This window comes from Ambystoma mexicanum, chromosome 3q (genome assembly GCF_040938575.1).
Source record: "Ambystoma mexicanum isolate Mex_15411 chromosome 3q, UKY_AmexF1_1, whole genome shotgun sequence".
Classification (NCBI taxonomy): domain Eukaryota; kingdom Metazoa; phylum Chordata; class Amphibia; order Caudata; family Ambystomatidae; genus Ambystoma; species Ambystoma mexicanum.
The window spans coordinates 793,700,449-793,723,857 of record NC_090926.1 but is presented as its reverse complement, the minus strand read 5'-3'; the positions used below and the strand labels follow the sequence as shown (position 1 = coordinate 793,723,857).

General features: G+C 47.2%; 1 protein-coding gene across 1 annotated transcript in view; it reads left to right on the top strand.

The window, feature by feature from the left end:
• Positions 1–23,409, top strand: part of LOC138583003 (polycystin-1-like) — a 569,194-nt gene that overhangs the window by 309,528 nt on the left and 236,257 nt on the right. Inside the window, exon 22 of the mRNA XM_069654860.1 lies at positions 20,996–21,142. Within this exon, the coding sequence (XP_069510961.1) occupies positions 20,996–21,142 (147 nt within the window). The remainder of the gene's footprint in view (positions 1–20,995; positions 21,143–23,409) is intronic.

Below are 23,409 nucleotides of genomic sequence, written 5' to 3'. Positions count from 1 at the left end.
TTCTTTAAAATTCACATTTGCATCACATTTTATCAAAAACCTCAGTCAGTCACAAAAGTAATGAATTGCCATTTGCAACTGTGGGTCACTTTTTCATTGGTGCCTGAGACAATTATATGCCCCAGTTCGACACTGCAGGTCTTCGGCATTTTCCTGTATCTAAGATGAGTTTGGCCACCATGCTGGAATAGACCGATCCTCTGCATTCCTCTCTAGTGGAGTGCGTGATCTCCATTAGTACACCCTTCCTGCATCTAAGCATCCTTCTTTGTTGATTATGGAATAACTTTGTTCAGATGAATTCTTCTCTGCGGCTCTGTTCAGCTTGATGGGCAATGCAGAGTGGTTTGTAATGTAATTGTTTTCTTAACCAGAATCCAGTGGAAACCTCTTTAAGTGATGTGTTCCCTCTGTCAGGTTTGAGCAGTAGTCTTGCTGCTGTGTTCTGTTTGCTTGGAATCTCTTCATGAGGTAGTCTGGCATGACGAGGGATACGCTGTTGTCGTAGTTAATTCTTGATAGAACCAGTGCTATGACTGCAGGGGTCCTGTCCTATATGGTGAGTAATGGCACTATCCTGACTGAGCATAGATGGTGGAAACACTGCTTTACTAGTGAGTTGACTTGTGGCTCTAGGTTGAGTCCATTATCTGTAAGGATCCCAAGGATACAGATTACTTTTGCGATTCTTACCGTTGATCAAGGTAGATGTGTTTCTGGTGCTCTGTTCGGTGAGACAAGTTGGGTTGAGGTCCTACATGTGTTCTCCTGTGTGAGGCAGTTCAAAGGGCCGTGTTGGGATCATTGTTGATGATGATTTTGAAGATGACTTGTGTGTTGTCTACATAGTTGAAGATGGGGAATCCGTAGTTTTGATGAGCCCTTTTTAAAAGAAGGGAAGGAAGGTTCAATCCTTGTGAGACTCCAAAGGTTATATTCTCAATATTTTAACTGAAAGGGCTAAACCAGGTGATGTCATACTCGCTTGCATTTAACAGTTACCTGAACCAGGTCCATTGCTCAGGACACGTGATTCATTTTCCCATGAAGTGATTTCTGTTCTCTCTTGCACTCGTTCATACTTGCAGTCAGGTAGTGAAAAGTACTGCTGCTGTAGGCAGGGGATTCCTCTGTATGCTGGCACTCATCGGTGCCGAAGCAGGTCACAGAGATGGGGGTTGGTAGGAAAGATTTTGTTTTTTTTAAGGTGTTGCATCTCTTTCAACGGGACCCCCAGCATATTGGCAGACTAGTGATAGGGGGATCTAATCGATCCTTGGATGGTGTTTGTGATCCAGTTGGCCATACACCATGGACATCCCATCAGCATTGCTATGTTAAAGTGCTGGCTTATGTTAAATAGTGAAGTCAAAGCCTTGAAGGCTTATAGACCACCTGAGCACAATTTTGGATTCTCCCTTTCATGTTCATCAGCCATTTTAAGGGCTTATGGTTAGTTTGCATGGTGAAGTGAGACCCAAAGAAATAGGGTCTCAACTTTGTAAGGGCCCTCACAGTGGTAAAACATTCTTGTTTTACTGTTGCCCACCTTAACTCCCTGTCCTTAAACTGTCATCTAACTGAGACAGGACTGTTCCTATGCCAGTGTCCCAGACATCTGTCTGTACACTAAATGGTCTCTGATAGCCAGGTGCCCTGAAAACAGGGGCCTAACAAAGGGAATCCTTTGATCCCCGAAAGCCCTTCTCCAACTTCACTAACTAAGTAACCTTTTTGGGTTTCATTGAAGTAGTGAGAGCAGTCTAAGGGGAAGCTATGGTTCCATAATCTGCCATGAATTTCCTGTAATACCCAGTGAGGCCTAGAAAAACTCTCGCCTGGGTTGTGGGGGCTGCTCATTCTTGTACAGCTTGCACTTTACCGGTTAGTGGCTGAATTCTGCCCCCACCAACCTCATGCCCAAGGTGTTCACTGAACCTTGAGCAATCTAGCATTTGGTTGCCTTTATGGTTGAGTGGGCTTGCTAATGAGCCTGCAACACAAACCCAAAGTGTTTGACATGTTCTTCCCAAGAAGCGTTCACAACTGCAATATCATTCAGATATGCCACGCATAAATCATCTAACCGATTTAGGACATGGTTCACCAACCTTTGGAAAGCGCCAAGTGCATTCTTTAAGCCAAAGTGCATTACCATGAACTGGTAAGGGCTCTCAGGTGTTGAGAATGTCATCTTCTCCTTGGCATTTTGTTTAAGGGATATTTGACAATACCCTGCAATAAGGTCAAAAGTATTGCAATACTTTGCAGTACTCAGTTTGTCCGCTTACTCATCATTTCATGGAAAGGGATGAGCCTCTGTCTTGGAGACAGCATTAAGACCACTGCAGTCCATGCAGAAACTCAAATCTGTGGTGTCTGACTTTTGTACCAGAAACACTGTCCTGCAGCACAGACTGTTAGGGGGCTCCAGCACCCCTGGATCCAACATCGTAGTGACCTCAGACTTGATTTGTTTTTCACCTTGTCTGACATTCTGTAACTTCTACTTTTGGTTGGCACACTATCTCCAGTATCTATGTCATGCAGACACAGAGGTGTCAGGCCTTGAGTTAGTGAAAGCAAGGGGCGAATTGCCTAAGCAACCTCTGCACCTCACCTTGCTGTTGCAGAGTCAGTTGAGGGGACAACATGACATTCTCAATGGAACCATCTGAAGGGCAGCCTTGTAGCAGACCAAAGAGAGGTTCAGATTCCTCTTCCTCCCTACCTGATGCCAGAAGCAGGACTCCCATTTCAACTCTTGGGATGAAAGCCTTCAATATATTCAATGGAACACTTTGGGAGACTGGTTAGGCCTTCCAAGGTTCACTAAATAGTATTGCCTCACATAGTCTTTCAACTATCTGGCAGAGACCTGTCCATTTGCCATATACAGCTCTAGGCCTTATGGGGGTCATGGTCAGAAAATCTTGCCTGCGGTAAAATGAACAAGAGAAGCTTTCTGGTCCCAGTATTTCACCAGTTCTTGACCAGCCTTTAGCTTGTCATTGCCTTGAGCCAACAGATGGGCCACCCTGTGCTTCAGCCCTAGCACATAGTTCAACACAGTCAAGTATATAGAAGGTGTAGAGGTTCCCAACTTTCCTTCACTATGGCTTAGGGTTCCCTGACAGGGTGTCCAAACAGAAGCTCAAAGGGGCTAATGCCAACCCCTTCTCTAGGCAGCTCTCTGTAGGAGAAAAGTCAGCGTGGTAGCAGAAGGTTCCACTTCCATCTCTGGGGCTCCTCGAGAGCTCCAACCATGCTTTTGATAGTTATATTTAATCCCTCTTCTTGACCATTGGTTTGTGGATGGTATGCGGATGAAAATGTATATGACACCTCACACTCTTTCCACATGGCCTGCAGATAATTTGACATAAAGTTGCTGCCTCTGTCACATGAGCAACACTCACTAGGATAAACCTGCTGCTAGACAATGTTGGAGGATCAAGGGGACCAACAATGTCAACCATTACCTCCTGAAAAGGTACACCCACCACAGGGAGTGGTACCAGTGGTGCTAGGATTGTTGTTCCACTCTTGCCAGGCAACTGACAAGTAGTGTAACGCCTGAAGTGACCTTCTATCTGGGTCCCACCTTAGCAAGAGGGACCTCACGAGCTAACTGCAGGAGGAACGGTCTCAAATACTCAGGAACCACTGACCTCCTATGGTCTCCTCCCAAAGACTCTATGGGCTCACTATAAAGTAACTCACCATCCCAATATATCCTATGTTTCAAAGTGTTTTCATACTCCAACTGGCCTGTCTCTTAAGGCCTTCCAGAGATGGACAATCTATCTGACCCTGACTAAATTCTTCCTTACAAGGTCCCCATACTGCAAGTACATTTTGCAACTCTTTTTCACAATTCAGGCAACACAATGTAAAGGATACTCAGGGGGCCCGCCACAATCAGCAATAAAGACTACACCCTGAATATCAGATCTGCTCTGCTTTCCCACCGCAAAATTATTTCTTCCCAATGAAACACCCTACTACCCGTTAGTATTTAAGGGACAGATGGGTAGATCACTTGGAAAGGCGAGAACGTAGTAACGCCCGAAGGACACCAGGCTGAAATAACAAAAGAATGGAATCAGAACGTATTCCAATGGTAACTGGTAAGAAGAAAGATACAAGGTACTAACTAAACTGAATGGCGAAGTCTGCAAGCCTTAGAGGTGAAACAAAGAAGGTCCCTGTCTAATGTATGGCCCCTGAAAGTAAAAGAGAAACCAGTTCTAAAAGACTGGACAACAATATTGCCAAACCTCCCCCACCTACCCAGAGCAACAGTAGGAAGCGGGCCTTACCGTGAGGATAATGAGAGAATAGTCAAGATGAATGCTGTCCGAATGCAGGGATGAAGGAGACTAAAGGGAAAAGAACACAACAAAGGAGGGAAGGTTAGTATGGGGACTAGCCCGGGCTGTACGAGGGTCGCACTAGTGTCGGCTTGCAGCCCTTTTGTTACTGCACAGCATCCAAGTCCCAGTGCCGGGAACTCCAGATGGTGGAAAATAATAGGAGAAGATTAGGGTGGGTCAAGATGGGTGCTAGGAGTGAAGAGGGCCAGGTCAACACTTGCAGAATAGGTCAGTAACCAGTTCAGCCAAGAAAGGGAATTCCAGTAAACAGTCCGAGGTCAATGACAATGCGGGCAGAACCAAAGACAGAATCAGATAACAGAGAGGAATACCAATGAACCGGCCAAGGTCTGTAGCTGTGCGGGCAGCGACAATGGAGAATCAAAAGACAAAAAGGAATACGTAAACGTAAACATGGTGAGGTCTGTAATGGAGTAAGTGGAGACAGGAGCAGAATCGAAAAACAGAAAAGGTACCGAGTCCAGGAGCGGAATGCTGGGCCGGCAAGGAGTAATCCGGTGCTTACCCACCCAAATTCCAACGACCCTACAGAACTAGTAGAGATCTACAATACCACTCTAAAAAAGGTACTAGACACCATAGCCCCATTGGAATTCAAAAAAGCCAAGCACATTCTACATGTGAACTCTTGGTTCACACAAGAGCTCTCGGACACCTGCACTGCTAAAAGAGCAACACTAACTGCATGGCAAACAAACCCTTCTACCATCACAAGAGACACATACACCACAATCGCCAAACAATATAAACATGCCATTGCCAAGTCCAAAGCCGCCACATACAATTCCAGAATCTAGAAAGCCAACTCCCAATCAAAAGAGTTATTCGCCATTTACAAATAGCTGTCCATCCCTCCCACATCCACACAACCTATAGAAAGAAAATCAAACAAGGTGCAACAACATCCAACACGCCATGTTAAACAAAATCACAACTCTCCAAAACAAAATGAAGACTCAATACGACAAACTGCCCAAGATCACTCCGCCCTCATCTGAGCCATCAACCCTCCAGATGGTCCAAGACCCTCCACACTCCACAAACAAGCCCACACTCTTCTCATTCAGGGAAGTAACAATCCCTGAAGCCTTACTAATCATGAAACACATCAAACCTTCGCTATGTAAAGGAGACATATGCCCAGCCAATCTAATTAAAGATTGTGCAGCTGCCCTGGCCCCATTTGTCACCACTTTCATAAATGCCTCCTTCGCCAACAGCACTGTCCCATCAGCCCTTAAGGAAGTGTGGGTTCGACCACTATTGAAGAAACCCACCTTAGACCCAGACTCCCCTAACCACTACCGTCCAATCACCACCGTACCATTTCTGCTAAAGATATTGGACAGAGCTGCCTATATAGAGATACAGTCGTACCTGGAAACCCACAACATATTAGGAAAAAGGCAATCTGGTTTCCGCCCTCTTAACGGCACGGAATCAGCCCTACCAGACCTCAAGAACCAACTACTAAAAGCCATGGACAAAGGTCAATCGTCACTCCTCCTACTCCTGGATCTCTCTGCTGCCTTTGACTTGGTTGACCACAAGATCTTATGTAAACATCTAGCTGACAATGCCCAATTCTCCCAAGAGGCCACCGCCTGGATCACTTCCTTCTTGGAGGGCCGAGCTATGCGGGTCTTTTCGGACCAAGCCTCAGCTTCTCCAACTCTGATTGAATGTGGAGTACCACGAGGATCCTGTACAGCCCCCACCCTTTACAACCTCTTTACCCTCCCACTTTTCAGAGACCCAGAAGACTTTGGCATAGCTTTCACACACTATGCCGATGACACACAAATTCTTCTCCCCTTAACAGGAAACTACGAACAAGACCTCCACACCCTGCAGCTAACATATGCACGCATCCAGGCTTGGATGGCAGCCAATGGGCTCTGCTTAAACGGAGAAAAAACTGAAATCCTGCTAGTAGGCCCCAAAGAAGCCCTAAAAAAACTGAATATGAAGTATAATTCATTCATTATTGAGAATACTACCATTACAGCCTCCACATCAGTGAAAACTCTTGGGTTTACCTCGACTCTACCCTAACTATGGACAGGCAAGTCAGCACCATCTCATCCGCCGCTGCCCTCACCACAAAAATTATAAATGCAGTAAAACACCACCTTTCTACAAGCAATCTCCTTAACATTGCGAGAGCCACAATTGGAGCAAAACTTGACTACTGTAACATTCTTCTCATAGGCACTTCTGCCAATAACATTAACAGACTATAGATTGCACAAAACAACGCCCCCAGAGCCGCCCTCAGCATCCCCAAGAGGGAGCACATCTCCCAGGCAAGAAAGGACGCCCATTGGCTCCCAATCAGAGAACGCATAACATTCAAAGCCCTCACCATCATACACAAGTGCCTCGCCAATACCGCCCCAGCCTACCTAGTAGACAGAATACACCAGACTACAGCCCAGAGACCTAAATGTGACCAATACTCCCACCTACTATCGGTCCCAGCGTTCAACAGAGCTAAAGCTGGAGGCACCAGCTTTGAAGTATTAGCCCCAATAGCCTGGAACGCACTACCTCTCAATTTAAGAAGCGAAGAATCTCTCACAGTGTTCAGAAAACTGCTAAAAACAAAGTTATTTAACTAACACCTTTTACAAATGTACTTTCTACACCCTGTTCCACTGTAACCCTTGGAACTCTTTCTCTACACTGTCACTGAACATATACCAACTTCTTCACTACCTATGTATTACCTGTCCTACTGTACTAAGTAACTTGCTGTAACAGCGCCACGATGCCTCCGGGCCACTGGGCGCTTTATAAATTCAAAGTAAAAAAAATAAAAAATAAAAAAAATAAAAAAACAGCTGGGAGGCGTGACAAGGAATAATGACACAAAGCTTCAAAAGGTCCAAGAACGAAGATCAGAAGCAGCGCCATACTATCTGCTTCCGGTTTTTATAATCTGAGACAATGCCGTTCTTTAGATACGACACAGATACAACACAGATGCTGAAGTGTCTGTCTTGTGGTCACGTGACCGTGTGTTTTAGCAGTGTTTGCCTAAGGCCCAGGGTGACCATGGCAACCTCCACGCCTGCCTTCCAGGAGCCATAAAAAAGGAAGAGAGCAGAGTCTTGATCCCGTCGTTCTTAGCCTCATACAGGTCTTATGAGTGGAGTGAGAGCGTGAGGGCGAAGGTACCTTGGGAACCGTGACACTATTGGTGATCATGGGGATTGAATACCTCAGACAACCCTTCTTTCTCGTCAGGTTCAAGGGTTTGATTAGACACCTCAATCTTAGTTGTAGGTATTTTAAGAGAGGAATCCCTATCCCCTTCTTTGAAACCTTTGACTCGTGGGTCTTCAGTTTACCCTTGGGGAAAGGCTTCCTTTTAGGTCCAGCTAAGGTCACCTTCTTTGCCTGAGAACTTGTACATGGACATTGTGCTCTATCACTCACAATTCCTAAAACCTTGAGATCCTGTCCCACCACAACTCTACCTGGGACTTGCCCCTGAACACTAACAGAAATCCTAACCACTCCTTCATTTACTGCTAAAGTGAGAGGCATTACTGGGAATCTTAGAGGGGGCATCAGCCAACTTGGTGGATCTCAGAGGAGCACTCCCCAGAGCCTCTGAGTTTACCAATGTGGAATTCATCACAATCATGCTGGCACCAGTGATCCTGTCAGCAGAGGTGTCTCCATCATCTACCAGTACACTATACATGGAATACATTTTGAGAGACATGGGTAGAGCTTCTTTTGAACAAATGTTCCAGTCCGGATGGGAACACTACCGGGGACATTCTCAGTTGGGGAGTTGAACCCCAATCTCCATTCCCTTGGGTGGAGGAGACGTTGTATGGGCCATTAACAAGGCTACGGCCTCTAGGGCACCAGGCCCGGATGTTCTAGGAGCTGTGGTGATTGAAAGCGATCCCCAACTATGGGCAGAAGTGCTGTGTCCTCTATTAAAGATCATTTGGGAATCCAACTTGGTCCCTACATCGTGGCATAAATCATTGATCATTCCTATAAATAATAAGGGAGATCCCGGGAATTCCAAGATGACGGCCGCGAGGGGAGGATGTGCCTGAACGTCGCTCCATCTCCCCCCGGCCGCGGCAAAGAAGATTGCCAATAAAGCGGATGTATTCACATAGGCGAAGTGCCCCTGGTGAGTAAAGAACATTAGGGGGCCAGAAATCGGAGGAGCCCCCCCGACACACTCACGAGGTGCCGGAGTAGAGGAGTGAAGGGCAGCAACACTGCGCGGGGAGGCCCGCTGACACATGAGGTCGCGAGAGAAGGTACAGAAGAGGTAGGAGGTGGGCAACGTGGTCGCCCCAGTGCACATTCTACAACAACTCCCCCACTCCAAGCTGGCGGTGCAGTGCGGGGAAAGAGACACATGCCTACTTACAAAAGCACCCGACACCAACATCAAGGAGGAGCGGAAGCAGCACCACGCACAGGATCTTAGATGCGGCCAAAAGAAGCTGTCCCGTACAGCCCTCTAGGGGAGAAAAAGAAACACAGTGAAGAAGGAAGCACTGCGGCCAAAGAGACGAGGAACCGGTCTCGCAGCACAGGGGTGGCCCGGCGACCAGGCACACGCAGCGAAGAGCAGGAGTGCCGGAATGACCGGGAAGCCTGGAGGCATCTGCCCACATTACAAGCGTCTCAGAGGAGCAGCACACGTCCCCCAACACAGGTGGGGGAAAGGAGAGGACAAGGTCGCCAGTGAACACACAGCCAGCAACGAACACACGTTGGGTAAGGCGCCCCCCCGCAGCCTGCAGCCGTGACTCCAACACTCCAAGAGGCACGGCCTACTCACAGAGTGCAAAGCTTACCCAGCTCCTCCCAAAAACATTGGGAATACTCCAGACACAAAAGGGGAACCCCGTGTGGGAGAGGGACCCAAGGGATACTTACTACAAGTACTTGTGGGGTGCCCAGACGATGCGGCAGACCCCACCTCCAACAACTTGCGAGTCACCTGATCAGACGCTCATAAAGCATGGGTGGGGCGCTCTCAATGCACCTGATAAGCGGTGGCTGTACTAAGAGCAGCATTATCACTGGGTACATAACCATAAGACACAGCAAGAGGGGTGTAGACCAAGGGGACACACAGGGGGATCCAATCCCTGCAGGATTCGAGCAAACAGCAACCCCCCTCTCCAGCAGAGTGGTAGCCTAGAACAGAGAGTGGTCCAAAAGGGATCTCTCGCCAAAAGACATCTTTCTCCAAGCCTCCCACAGACTCATAGTAACAAGGGAGGCTCCAATACAGGCAGGGGTCCCCCACATACAGCGCACAGCAGGAATAGGGTTGACAGAGACACCACAAACCCTCATCATCCTCCAGCAACGTGGGGAACAACTGCCCAAGGTCCCCTGAAGGTATAGAGAGTGGAGGACAACTCACCCAAAGTATCGGGACTACAAACACCCCAAACAATACCACGGATTGGCAGATTGCGTCCAGGGGCCAACCAATGCACAGAGACCCAGGAGAAATTGCCAAAGAATCACACAGTGGGGAGAGTCCACACGAGACCACAACAAAAGGTGTGACCCACAGACCAAATTGCCCCCAGATACCTGACCACCCCCCACCCAGGCTTCCCACAAGATAAACGCCCAGCTGTAACAAACGGCACATATGTCAAAATCAAGGGGGAAATCGTCACAAGCCTCAACGCAACCCTACACGCCCAGACAAGAACCAAATCTGGTGCAGCTCTGGAGCACAGAATCAACCGCCCACTCGAAGGGAAAGGGACAAGACGACCCACGCACAAACTTGGACCAGTGCGTAGCTCGGACAAATATGGCTATGAAGGAGGACATGCAGGCATGGTTCAAAGAGTTTCAAGACCTGTTCATGACCATGGTCCGCACCCAATTCGACATCATAAGAGAATAAATGGAACAGGCGGTCCAGGAGATGAAAGCTGACGTGGCTTCTCTTGGGGAAAGGACAGACACGCTTGACGGTGTGGTGCAGAACCTGGAGGAAGAGGCGCAGCAAAATGATGAGACCCAGGAACGCCTAACCCGTATGGTTTACAATCTAGAACTCCAATGTGAGGACCTAGAAAACCACTCTCGGAGATCAAACATCAGAATCAAGAATATGGTACAGTCGGTTGAGGACCAAGATCTCAAGGAGGCGATACAACAAGTCTTCAAAGACATCCTCTCCATAGAGGACGACACAGACATCCAAATCGACAGGATTCACCGGGTGGGCCCACGAAGAACAGGTGAGCCAGGAGCACGTCCCAGGGATGTTTTAGTAGCACTCACATCCTATACACAAAAGGAACAGATCTTCCAGAGAGCCAGAACAATGGATCAACACTGCGGAAAAGGAGAGAGATGGCCTCAGTAATCAAAGAATTAGTCGCAAAACAAATCAAATACAAATGGACATTCCCCTTCAGTCTACTTTTCACATGGGAAGGAAAACAGCAAAGAATCACCACCCACGAAGAAGGTCTACGAATCATGAATATAAAAGATCAGAATAGCATTCCGAAATGGGGGGGGGGGACTGAGATCAGTGCAGCAGTGCACCCCCTGGGAATGGAAAACCATACACAGAAAAACACAAACACCCACCAGAAAAAAGTAAGACAGCTATGGGGAGCGGACCTAAAGGCGAAAGACACCCAATACATAACCGCCTGGTCGAGAGCAACAGCCGCAGCAGCTGGCAGCGATAGGTTTCAATTAGACAAACCCAGACATCAGAAAGCAGCCGGGGAAGAGGCCCATTCGGCGCCACCACATGGAATACGAGTGCAGTTTAGGAGTCCCCACAAAGTTATCCCTGAGATCGCCGAGGGCCTAGTATGTAAGGCAGTACGCCGAAGCAACCATAGGTTCCAGAGCCCTCCTCAGGACAATTCTAGGGCGAGAGGAATAATGCAAGTTGGGAGTTGCATCGGGGAGGACGGAAGGAGAATGGGAACAAGGGAAGTTATATGTGGAAAAGGAAGAGGGGGGGAGGGAGGGGATGATGGTGACACGAATCAGCAAAGAGAAAGCAGTTTGACAGGGGAAGATCCACAGCAATGCAGGAACTTATTTTACAAAGCAAGGATAGCAGGGCGCCCAAAGCGATAACTATATTATCCTATAATGTAAGAGGAATGAACACTCCTATCAAAAGGAAGAAATTGGAACGCCAAGTGTGGAAACTTCAAGCAGATATCCTGCTATACCAGGAAACCCATATAAGAAAAAGAAAGATGGCGCAAATCGGAATCAGGGGGACATCCCAAATATACCAGGCAAATGCGGGGGAGAAGAGAGCAGGGGTCCTCATAGCAATACAGGATAGACTACATGCCCAAGTACAGAAGTCGTTTGCAGACGAGGAGGGGCGTTACCTCTTTCTCAATGTAACCATTGGAGGTAAACCACTCACCTTAGCTTCGTTATATGCACCCAATACAGGGCAAGAAAGCTTCCTGAAGACAACTCTAAGGGTATTAGAAGGTTTCGCCACAGGGGAAATAATACTTGGGGTAGACCTCTACATAGTTACCGTTTGTAACTGTTATTGCACAATGTCTATGTAACTTAAGATATGCGCCCAGATGCCCCTGGGCAGGCGCGCTATACAAGTAAAGAAATACAAATACAAATAGCATAGGACCCACGAAAAGAGAGGAGCAATATGGCACGGACTGGAGCAACTGCACCGTCGAGAGCCCTGAGGAGTACCTTCGAGGTCTTAGCACTAGGGGACATCTGGCGTGCAAAGAAGGGGGAAACGCAGGGATTCACACACTTCTCATACGTCCAGAATTTACTATATATGTGCTTCCACAGGACTGATAGGGAAGGTGGCAGATATGGCAATTGGCCCGATCTCTCTCTCAGACCACGCCCCTTTAACAGCACAGTTTGACATCAACAACCAACAGAGAGGGGTCTGGTCTTGGAGGTTCCCGGAGGACATCATCCATGACAGCGTTCAGGTGGGCTTGGTCAGGGAAAAGATAGAAAGATTACTTTGAACAAAATGATAGGGGGGAGACTCCTCAGGGGGTGGTATGGGATGCACTCAAGGCCATCCTGGGAGGGGAATTGATAGCGTTGAAGGCACAAAGGGATAAGCAAAGAAGAAAATGGGAGGAGGACTTGGAGGGAGAACTGAAGGCAGCACAGAATGAACTAGTTATGAACCCAAGCAAAAAGATGAAACTAGCCCTAAAGCACATACAAGGGCAGCTGGGCCTACTACAGAATAAGAAAGCGGAAATGGCGCTCTTGAACCTGAAACACAGGTACTATATTATCGCAAACAAAGCAGATAACATGCTTGCCAGGCAGCTCAGAGAAAGGGGGCGCAAGATTAACATTCAGCTAAAAGACGACAAGGGCCAGATTAAAACGAACGAGGACATAAGAGAGGTGATGAGGGCGTACTATCAGCTCCTGTACCAGTAAGGCTCACCCACAGAAGACAAGCAAAAGGCATACATGAGCAATATACAACTCCCCCAGATCATGGATTCCACTAAAGAGGCACTGGATTTAGACATACAAGAAGAAGAGGTCAACCAAACTATCAAAAACCTTCTGAAAAATAAAGCGCCAGGACCGGACGGATAGTGAGACACCTTTTACAAAAAATATAGGGAGATACTAGCCCCGAAGATGACAAAATTGTACAATACATTCAAGGTATAAGGGAACATCACAAACTCCATGAATGAAGCGAAGCTGATTGTCTTCCCCAAACCAGGGAAGGACCCGGCACTCCCAGGATCATACCGAGGGATAGCCCTGATTAATCTGGAAACTAAAATATACACAAAGATTCTGGCAGCAAGAATTACCCGCCTACTGCCGGCGCTCATAGGACCCGATCAGTCAGGCTTTATCCCATCCAGGCAGATCGCAGATAACACCTGTAGGGTATGTCATCTTATAGAAAAAGTTGGATTTACCCGAACCCCCGCTTTTCTGGTCTCCTTGGATACAGAGAAAGTATTCGACCGAGTGGAGTGGTCACAGCTGTTCCGCACCCTGGAGGGAATGGGATTTGGCCCAATCTTCATACAAATGGTCAAAGCAAACTATACATACCCATCACTTCGAGTCTCCATCAACAACATCCTATGCAGGTCAATACCCCTGTCCAGGGGCACAAAACAGGACTGCCTCCTATCGCCCCTGCTCTATGCGCTGTTCCTCGAACCCTTTCTGATCAGAAAGAGGGGAGCATACCAAGTAAAAGGCATAACGATGGCAGGGATGGAAAACAAAACCATCGCCTTCGCAGACGACATGCTGATAGCACTAGCGACCCCGGAAACATCCCTGCCCGCTCCTACAACAATTAGCTCAGTTTGGAACAGTTTCCAACAAAACAAAAGTCAGAAATGTTGAACCTAACGGCAGACCCTCAACTAGTGGAGGATCTGGCGATGGAGACACAACTGAACAACGCCCCCGCATGAGCTCCAGTACCTAGAGTCAAATTAACGCCCACAATGGGACAGATCTATCGGGTAAACTACCCGAACATGCTAGCGAAAGTGAAAACAGACCTCGAGAAGTGGAACCCCTTGAACATCTCCTGGTGGGGCAGAATGACAGTAATAAAAATGTCAATCTTGCTAAAGATTCTGTACAATTTCCAAACGCTCCCAGTGGCGATCCCGCGATTATTCTTCAGGCCCCTCAACAAATTGGTGACGGCCTTCATATGGAAACGCAAACTGCCCAGATTGGCAATGTCTATGCTAACGGAACGAAAAGACCAGGGTGGGCTATCAGAACCCCACTTTTGGAAATACTATGAAGCGGCGCAATTGAGGGTCATCAAGGAATGGGTGGCACAGACTGCCAACCAAATATGGGCGTTACAGGACCACGCAGTCACGGTAGACCCCTTATCCAACCTACTCTGGCTACCAAAATGACACAGGCACCTGAATGTTAAAGTGAGTGAGGTGCTGGTGGCAGGAACGGGGGCATGGGAGGCGGCACTGAAAAGAGGAACATTAACGATGTTCCCGTCCCACTCACCCCGCTGTTCAGCAACCCAGACTTCCAGCCAGGTATGAACCAGAGATCGTATCAGAGCTGGACACAGGTGGGATGCACGTAACTGAGGGACATTTGCATTGATCCCGAAGCCATGACGTTCCAGGAATGCAGGAGAGATGTGGGGATAAAAACCACTGAGGAATTTAAATACACTCAACTGAAGCACTGGGTCTCATCTCCCCTCAATGAGGAAACCGCCACAAGGCAGCTAACCCTGTTCGAGACCTACATAACGTCCAATTTCGGCTCCCAGAAACTGGTCTACAATCTCTACAAGCTACTAAATGACCAAGGGGAAGACACTGAATGGGCCTACATGAAGCGATGGGAGAGGACGCTGGGAGTGCCAATATCAAGACAACAAATGCTGGAGAGGGTGCCGGGTCAAAGGGGACTGGAGACACATATGGTGGAGCTGCCCGGTCCTTGAGCCCTTTTGGGAAGAGGTAAAAGTGCAAGCAAGTAAAATACTCCTAATGCCGGAAGCAATATAAGAATCAGTATGGCTGGTGGGACTGTGACCTCTGAATAAAAAGGAGTATTCCAAAGCACAGCAGAGGGGAATGATGACTTTGATCATCGCAGCATGGCTGACGATAGCCCAGCAATGGAAACAGAAAGATCCGTCCTCATGGACCGGCTATCTAAACAACGTATGGAGATTTGTTTCATTGGAATGGATGAGATATAAACTGCAAGGAAGGCGCGAAGCTTTCCATAAAGAATGGGGCAACATTTTAACCTATCTACAGAGTGACTACATGATCCAATGGTTCCCCCCCAACATACTAATATTAGACATTATGTGAAGAACGCAGTGTCATGTGGTGGAAGATCCAAGGCCATCATCCAAGGGGGAGGTGGGAGGTAAGTGGGAGTTGGGAATGGGAACACAAGAGAATGTATTCACTGTTGATTAAGAAAATGCTAATAAAAACAAAGTTAAAAAAAGAAGGGAGACCCCAATAACTTCAGACCAATAGCAACGCTTTGAGTAAAATCTTCACCACTTTTCTATTGAAAGAACTTAATGGCTCGTTTCGAAGGTTGGGAATTACATCATGCTACCAAGTTGGATTCAGGATAGGTATGGGCACCCAGTTCAACACTACTATCACAAGCTAGCCATCCTCCTGCTCTTGGATCTATCAGCAGCCTTCGATTTGGTAGACCATAAAATCCTGATCCAACACCTAACCTCAGAAGCTGCTTTCTCTCCGAATGCAGCCACTTGGATCCAATCCTTCTTTTCTAATAGAACCACAAGGGTCTTCTATCCCTCGGCCTCAGCGTCTCCAGTGCCCATCAACTTTGGAGTCCCACAAGGTTCATGTGTTTCGCCCACGCTTTACAATATATTCACGAAGCTCCTATTCGACTGCCTCGACAATCTGGGTGTCACATACACCAATTACATGGATGACACCCAGATTCTCATCACACTCACTGGATGCTACACTAAAGACACTAAACTGATCAACGACATCTATCTAGAGAGCCAAACTAGGATGGCTACTCATAGTCTGTGTTTAAACGATGAAAAAACCGAAATACTGATCATCGGTTCCCAAACTCAATCAAACAAACTAGATAAATGCTATGATGCTTTAAACATTGATGGGAATGTCATTAGAGTCTCAAGCAAATTTTAAACCCTTGACTCCACATTGACGCTAAATAAACAAGTTTACTCATTGGCCTCCTCCATAGCCTACACTAACAAGCTCATTAATGTGTGTAAGCCCTTCTTATCCACCACCAGTTGTATTACATTAGCAAGAGCTTTAATCCTCTCCAAGCTTGACTACTGTAATACCCTTTTCCTCTGGACCTCGGTGCGGAACCTAAACAAACTCCAAGTTCTGCAAAATAAGGCTTTATAATCCGCCCTAAATATCCCTCATTCCAGTCACATCTCATCCTTCAGAAGAGAAGCGCACTGGTTACCCATTCGTGACAGAATCACACTCCAGGCGCTTGTCATCACCCATGAGTGCCTAGCAAACACGGCACCCACCTATCTGACAGTTAAATTCGCAAGACATCAGACCATTAGACCCACAAGATCCAATTACCCTAACCAACTCACCATCCCTAAATTCAACCTAAAAACAGCAGGAGGTTCCAGTTTCCCAGTGTTAGCGACCAAACGCTGGAATTCCCTCCCCGCTGAGATTAGAGCAGAGGCTGCGTTCTGGTCTTTCAGAGCCAAAACCAAAACATGGCTCCTCAGTTCAAACGACCCTGAGCACTACTAAACTCTGATACAGAGCGCGCACGCTCATAGTTGGTGCTGCTCTATTACATTGTAAATATAACTGTAAAGGTAACTTAGGCCTAGTGACTCTATATCTATAATTTGTACCACTCTCTGTAAATATGTTTGTCTGCTTAGCTGTTTCTTCTATGTTTCTCACTGCTCTTGCCTGTAATGTGATCTGTAACTCACCTCCTATGCTCCTGCCTATAAGGTGATCTGTAACACACCTCCTCCCCTGCTTTTTGGGGACCTGTATACTAAATCTGTAACCTGTACTTAAGTAAAAGCGCCCAGATACCCCTGGGTGTGGTGTGCTACAAAAGTAAATAAAATAAACTAAACTAAACTACTATCATGGCACACCTTAGGCCGTTTACCAGGGGGGGGGGGTGGAAACTGGACAGCCTACATGGCTTCTTCGGACATGACCTCCACGTTTCACAGAGTGAACCGTAGAGCACTCTGGAATAAATTGCTGAACCGGTAGGCCCTGACCAAATTGGTACTGATTCTGGAGCAGTTACAGACACGTACTACACAGGGTAAGTACCAACCCATATTGTGGTCAAGCGGCGATGTGTTATGGCCACTCTGCTCTTTAATGCCTAGCTATCAGACCTAGATCTACTTGTTCCCTCTCCAAGGTATTTTGTGAGCTGTTTTTGTACAATGTTGTTTGTATCATGTTTTATGATGTGTTAGGATGTGTTGTAAGTATATTTGGTTGTTTTCTGGGATCGTTTTTATCAACTGTGTTTTTGTGAAAGGCTTGCTCTGTGCTTGTACTAAGACAAGTCTTAACACAATAAATAAATAAAAATAACTCTCGATGCAGTCAGGGATGGAAGCATAAACTTCAGCAACTCTAGGTTACCAGGATCCCAATGACACCAAAGTAACTTGGGCAAAGAGTCAGAAGTGAAGGATGATCCTGTGAGTATCACATCATCTCTCCTTCTTCACAAGGGAATGCTAGATTCACAGAATGGGCTCCCAAGGTCTTACATCTGGGATCCCCCTTCATATGGTCACTTGCTCCACAGGTTACACAAGATCCTGAGAACGTTTTGTATGTAAGGAGGCTTACTGCGGCCAGTTTCTTGCTTGAGACCGCGGGAGTGTAAATCCCACTACCCTTTACATTATCTCCATATGACCTATTACCTGTATGAAACTATTTGTGGGTCTAATGGGATGCAGGCTTTTCAGTAGATCCACCACCTTTCTCTTTCTGCTTTTTCCCCTCCTAGTGCTTTCATGTCTGTATTGAACACTCTATGGGACACCCATAGACCAGCAGAAATGGCCAGTTCCTTTGGATCTAACTGCTTAGGATATGCCAAATTCTGTTTCGGCTCGGGGGAACAAGAAGCATAAATATGTTACAGCTTAACAATATTTATCATGCTTTCAAAAGTGGTTACTTTATAAATAAATCAGCATTGTTACCAGAGGCAGGTAAACCATTCTCTGCACACAATGTTTTTAAATAATCAATTTTGTGTATAGGTAATTTAACACTAGTGAATGCTTCCGTACTGTAATATAGGCTATGTAACTTTTACAGGCCTAAAACCTTTAAAGCTTAGAGTTCTCTATACCAAGAACTATGGGATCACTCCTGTCAGTCTACAGTGAGTGCCTAAATCCTTATCCCACCATAATTCTGGGGTGGATCGTCTGAGCCAACCTATTAGGGTGAACAGGGAGACACTGAGATCTAGCCAAACCTAATCAAGTTAAGGTAGCAGAGCGGCAAGGCTTAGTCTCAGGAGGGCTGTGAGAGTGGTCTAGGGCTACAATGAGCCCACATATAAAAACAAAAGTAATTCTGGTTAGACAGAAAGTACAAAAATGTACAATGATTTATTAGGCCTGTAGAATACACACCAACCAAGTAAATCCTCTAGTCAAATATTGTCACCCACTTACTATAAAACAGCTATATACATTCACGCTTAGGAGAAGAAACAAAGCATATGGTTCAATAACTTGTGAAATACAGCTAAGTAGTCAGATGCATGAAATTCATTAAAACACTTTGCAATAATCACAGAATAGTTACCATAACACTTAGTGAGTCCAGCCCTTAGATGGTGTCGGGCCTTCTGCCCTAAACACATTAGTTCCAAATGTATACGTTTGAGGTACGTTTACTAAGACATTGGACAATGCCAGTGGGCATGATACAAAAGTCAAAAAGGTAAGTAAAGTTCAGGTAGGTAAACACACTTCATCCCAGACTCTAAAATGGGCCTAGGAAGGGATACTTGACCAGGCCTCCACCGACCAAAGTCAGAAAAGAGGGATTTAGGGACAGAACTTTACACCCATGTAACCCTATGGAGAACAGAGAAGGAAAGGAACAGGTATGTTAACTTACCCGCCACTCCCCAACTCGGATTTCTCCAAAGACCACTGCTCAGGTTTTGAAATCCATTGCAGACACAGTCTTCTGTGCTTGGTCCAGTCAAGGAAGGCCCAGGGGTCACAGGTACAAAGGTCATTTTTCGGCACCGGATTTAATTACGCTCGGTCATGGTTCTTAGGTATCAGTTGAAGGCACAAACCAGCTAAACACCTAAATAAAGAAAAGATTACTTCTGTGGAGCAGGCGACCTCAGGATACCTCTAGGGTGTAAAGAAGATGGATTGCAACAGGAGTTACTACGCTCGCAGCCGGCGACCGGCGATCTTCCAGGGACAAACAAAGGAGCCGGTCCTGCATGCCTTCCATTGATGCACACGGCTGAAAATGCAGGAGTGGTTTCTTGTTGTACAAGTTAAAGATCCTCTAAGTTCCAAGGATGCACATGGAATTGCAATCACTCTAGCAAGGTACCCCAGGATAGATCTGGTCAGTCCACCATTTGGTCCAGGGACACTTCCAAAGGTTCAGAAGGCATGGATCCTCGAGCAGGGCTTGAGACTGTTTGTTCCCACTGTCCCAGGGGTTGAAGCACTGATGAGAGTCTTCTTGAGATCATGCAGAGGAGCAGGCCTTCACCGGGTCTTCCCTAGAGTTGGTGCTGGTTAGCTGCAGGGGTTGTTTTCTGGTCGTCAACGGGCTGCTCTTTTTTTAAGAGGGCTTGGCTCCAATGAGGATCTGAAGAATTGCGGCAGTGGTCCTCCTTTTATCCAAGATTCAAACTGGAAGCTCACCCAGGTCCACCAACGGTAAGGATCTGCAGCATTCATACTGGCAGAGGGCTATCCAGTCATGGGTAGCCACTGGCCACAACATCTGCCCAGCAAAGACATTCTTTCCCCAGGATGTCTACAGTCTCAACCCCCACATCCGGTCTCACACACAACCCGCCTCTTTTCCCGGGAAAGCAGCAGCTTTTTCCAGGAAATGGCTTCCACTATAGGGCAATTCTGGACCCGACAGCGCAGGAAGAAGGCTGAAGAACAATAACACCAAAGGAGAAGCAAAAACCTTTGGCACAGCCATCTTAGCGTGCTAGCCACCTTTAGTAGATCTTTGAACTAATTGCAAAAGTGCACATGTAAAAAGTATAAAATATGGTAGAACAATATCCACGGCTACCAGCACATCCCAGGCACATTGTAAATGTAACCTGAAAACACTACAAATGATCCTAAGCACACTTCACTTTAGGGTGAGGTGTGCAGTTGTAAGAATTCAAGAAATTCACAATTAGAGGCTTAGTCTCTCAGTACTGATAGTCCTATGGACTGATCAGTTTCCTCATAAGAATGAGCAAGACCAGGGAAGTAAAGCAGACGGCTTCACTTACCTCCAAAAGGCCAGTTCAGGAGTCAAAACAAAGCAAAAAGAGAGGGTGTCCCATAGATGTCAATGGGAGGAAATCAGCAAAAAGAAAATCTTTCCACACACTGTGTAATTCTTTTAAAGCCTGTGTTAGCTAAACTAACATCATTCAATCCCTATTTAGCCCGTGTGTATTGCATTGAAGTATATTCATTCTTAAGTGTTGTAGGTGCCTTAGCTGGACACTTTAGTTGTCCTGTGTTTGTGTGTATATTTGTAAAGTATTGTAAATGCCTTGGGGTAATCTGCACCTTGCTTGAGAGGAAGAGGAGGAAAGCAGTATGAGACATATCTATCACACTTCACCTGCAGGGTGAGTGATGGTGGGTGATAGACCCAAGGTACCTTGAGGGTGTTGGTTTCATAGTGTGCTATATCTAGGAATCTTAGATTCTTGTCGACTGCCAGTGGGGGGCGAGCTGCTGGGGGAGGAATGGGTTGTGCCAGGCACCTCCTAATGAGGCCCTTGTTTTTCAGGAATTGGATGGAGGGGGACCCAGCAGTGAGAATGACCGCGAGGACCGCCTTTCCATACGCAGTAACGTCACTGAGGCGCTCACCTCCCTGAAGATCGGAAGTGTGAAGGATGTCACCCAGCTGAGCGCAGCGCTCTCTCAGTGTGTGGTACGCCCATTCTTTACCAACAACACATTGTCCTTCATGCTGCGTGGGCAAATCCAGGCAGGAAACTGGGTGAAAGAGCTAGCAGGCCGCAGAGTTGTTATGTACTGGGTCCGCCATTCATTCCCTAACCCATGTCCCCTGCCTTTGACCCTATGTAACCCCACTCTTTGTATTCTTCGATAGTTGGATACCCTAAATACGGTATCTCTCAAATTGTATCCACGACACTAGCCTTCTATTGTACATATCCTTGTTGTACAGAGCCCTGTTGCTTCACTACTAGGTTTGTGGAGTATAGAACCTGGCACATACATACCTACATAATTCTAGGTTGTTGGGATGGGTAGGGGAAGCAGATGCGAGAGGGGCTCTGGAGGGAGAGAAGTAGGTGAGGTGTCGATTGGTGAGATGTTCTTTGGAGAGTAGGGTCTTCAAGTTCTTCCTGAAATGTAGTATGGAGGGGGGTAGGCCAGTCTGATCTTGGTTGGTAAATTGAGCAATTCCGGGAACGTGGAGGCAGGAGTTGGGAGTGGGAATGCTCCTGGAGGAAGGGATGGGTGTGACATTTTGAATTGAATAGATATTTTATGTGTATCGCGCCCATACTCAAGTGTTTCAGAGCACGTCAAGGCAAGAAAGGGGAACAAGGGAGAACAAAAACAATGATCTTACTAGGCCCAGTCACATTGAGAACGCGCAGGTGCATGGGAGAGGGAAAGGGTAAAGGTGCATGGATGGGGGGAGAAGAGGAAAGTGCTGAGCAAAGGAAAAACAGATACATAATAAATGAATTTTAAAAAAAAGCAACAAATAGTGGTAATGCAGCCAGAAAGTGGCTAGTGCTGGGATTAAGGCAACAGACAGGGTGTCCCAGGGGGAGGGGGGCGGTATGGTTACAGATACAGACCCCAGTGCAAGGTATTGCCAGGAGGCAGTGCGGTTGGGTGGCAGGGTGAGCAAATACCTGGTCCCAGAAGTCAGAGGGTAGGCCAGGTGCACGGTGCCGAGAGAGAGCAGATCAGCAGGGGAGAGGAGGGGTGAAGGCAGAAGCAAAGAGGAAGGTCTTGAGGGGCTTCTGGAAGCAGAGATGGTTCTCCTCGGTCATGACATGACATTTACTGGCTGGATATGGAAGTGCAAAAGGCAGAGGCGTTGCTGGGGGGTGAAGGGGCTATAGCCCCAGGTCTTTTGCTTGTAGCCCTGGATAGAAGCTCAGGGGCTACAACAAAAAGGCTAGCTAGTCCCGAGTCCTGACAGTCCCGACATTAGAGTAGCCCTGGATCTTTTCCAAACCTAGCAACACCCCTGGCTGCAGGGACATCCCAGCCTCTGGGAAGCAAGAGTGAAGTACTGCTCTGACAGCGACCTCTGCTATCTGCAACGGGCGGGGCATCCAAGTATCGCTCATTCTCTTGCATGCTGGTTGGGAACGCTGCTTAAGAAATCTTGGGAGCGAAAGCAAGCACCACTCTACAGTTACATCTTCTGACCAGGGCTGTGAATGCAGCTTCCGTAGAGCAATCCCTTGGAATGAACTAGGAGACAAGAAGTACCCTCATAGTGGTACACGCTGCCCAAGGCAAGAGGTGCTGCTAATATAACAAAACTCCTGAGAGGGCAGACACCCCCAGTTGTTGATGAAGGAACACTGACTCTCTCCCTGGGGTCACCATATCGAAGAGGCTGGGGATATTGCAGATGTTAAGTCAATTGCTACTGTCATTTAGGGCCTCATTACGGACCTGCCGGTAACCATGCCGGTAAAAACAGCAGCTTGCCGCCGGACCCGTAATTAATTACCGGCGCCTGACTTCCCTGTGCCACCGGGCTATTCTGTGTCCGGCGGACCTCATAAGACTCAATGGGAATGGGGAACACGGAAGCACTGGCACCGTTAATAACTGGGGCAGTGCTTCTGTGAAAATCTGCAGGTGGGTGCTGTTCCGCCAACCAGGTCTGACCCTGGTGGCGGGACGGCACCCGCCCGCAGAGATGTACTGTGCCAGTCCAGAAACACTGGTGTTGGTAGGCTTACCGGCACCGGTGTTTACGGACCGGCACAGTGGTAATGAGGCTCTTAGTTTGGCTTATTGGACGCTGTTGCTCTGTTGAGCGGGAGGGACCAATATTGGTCTTACAGTGACCCCTGCTGGCGAAAGGCAAACAATGACGAGGAAGCAATGGCGTTTGGCTGTGGGATTCCCTAGATGTGTTTGCTGACGGGTAGCATGTTTTTGTTCTTATGTTAGAGGCCGATTCATGTCATT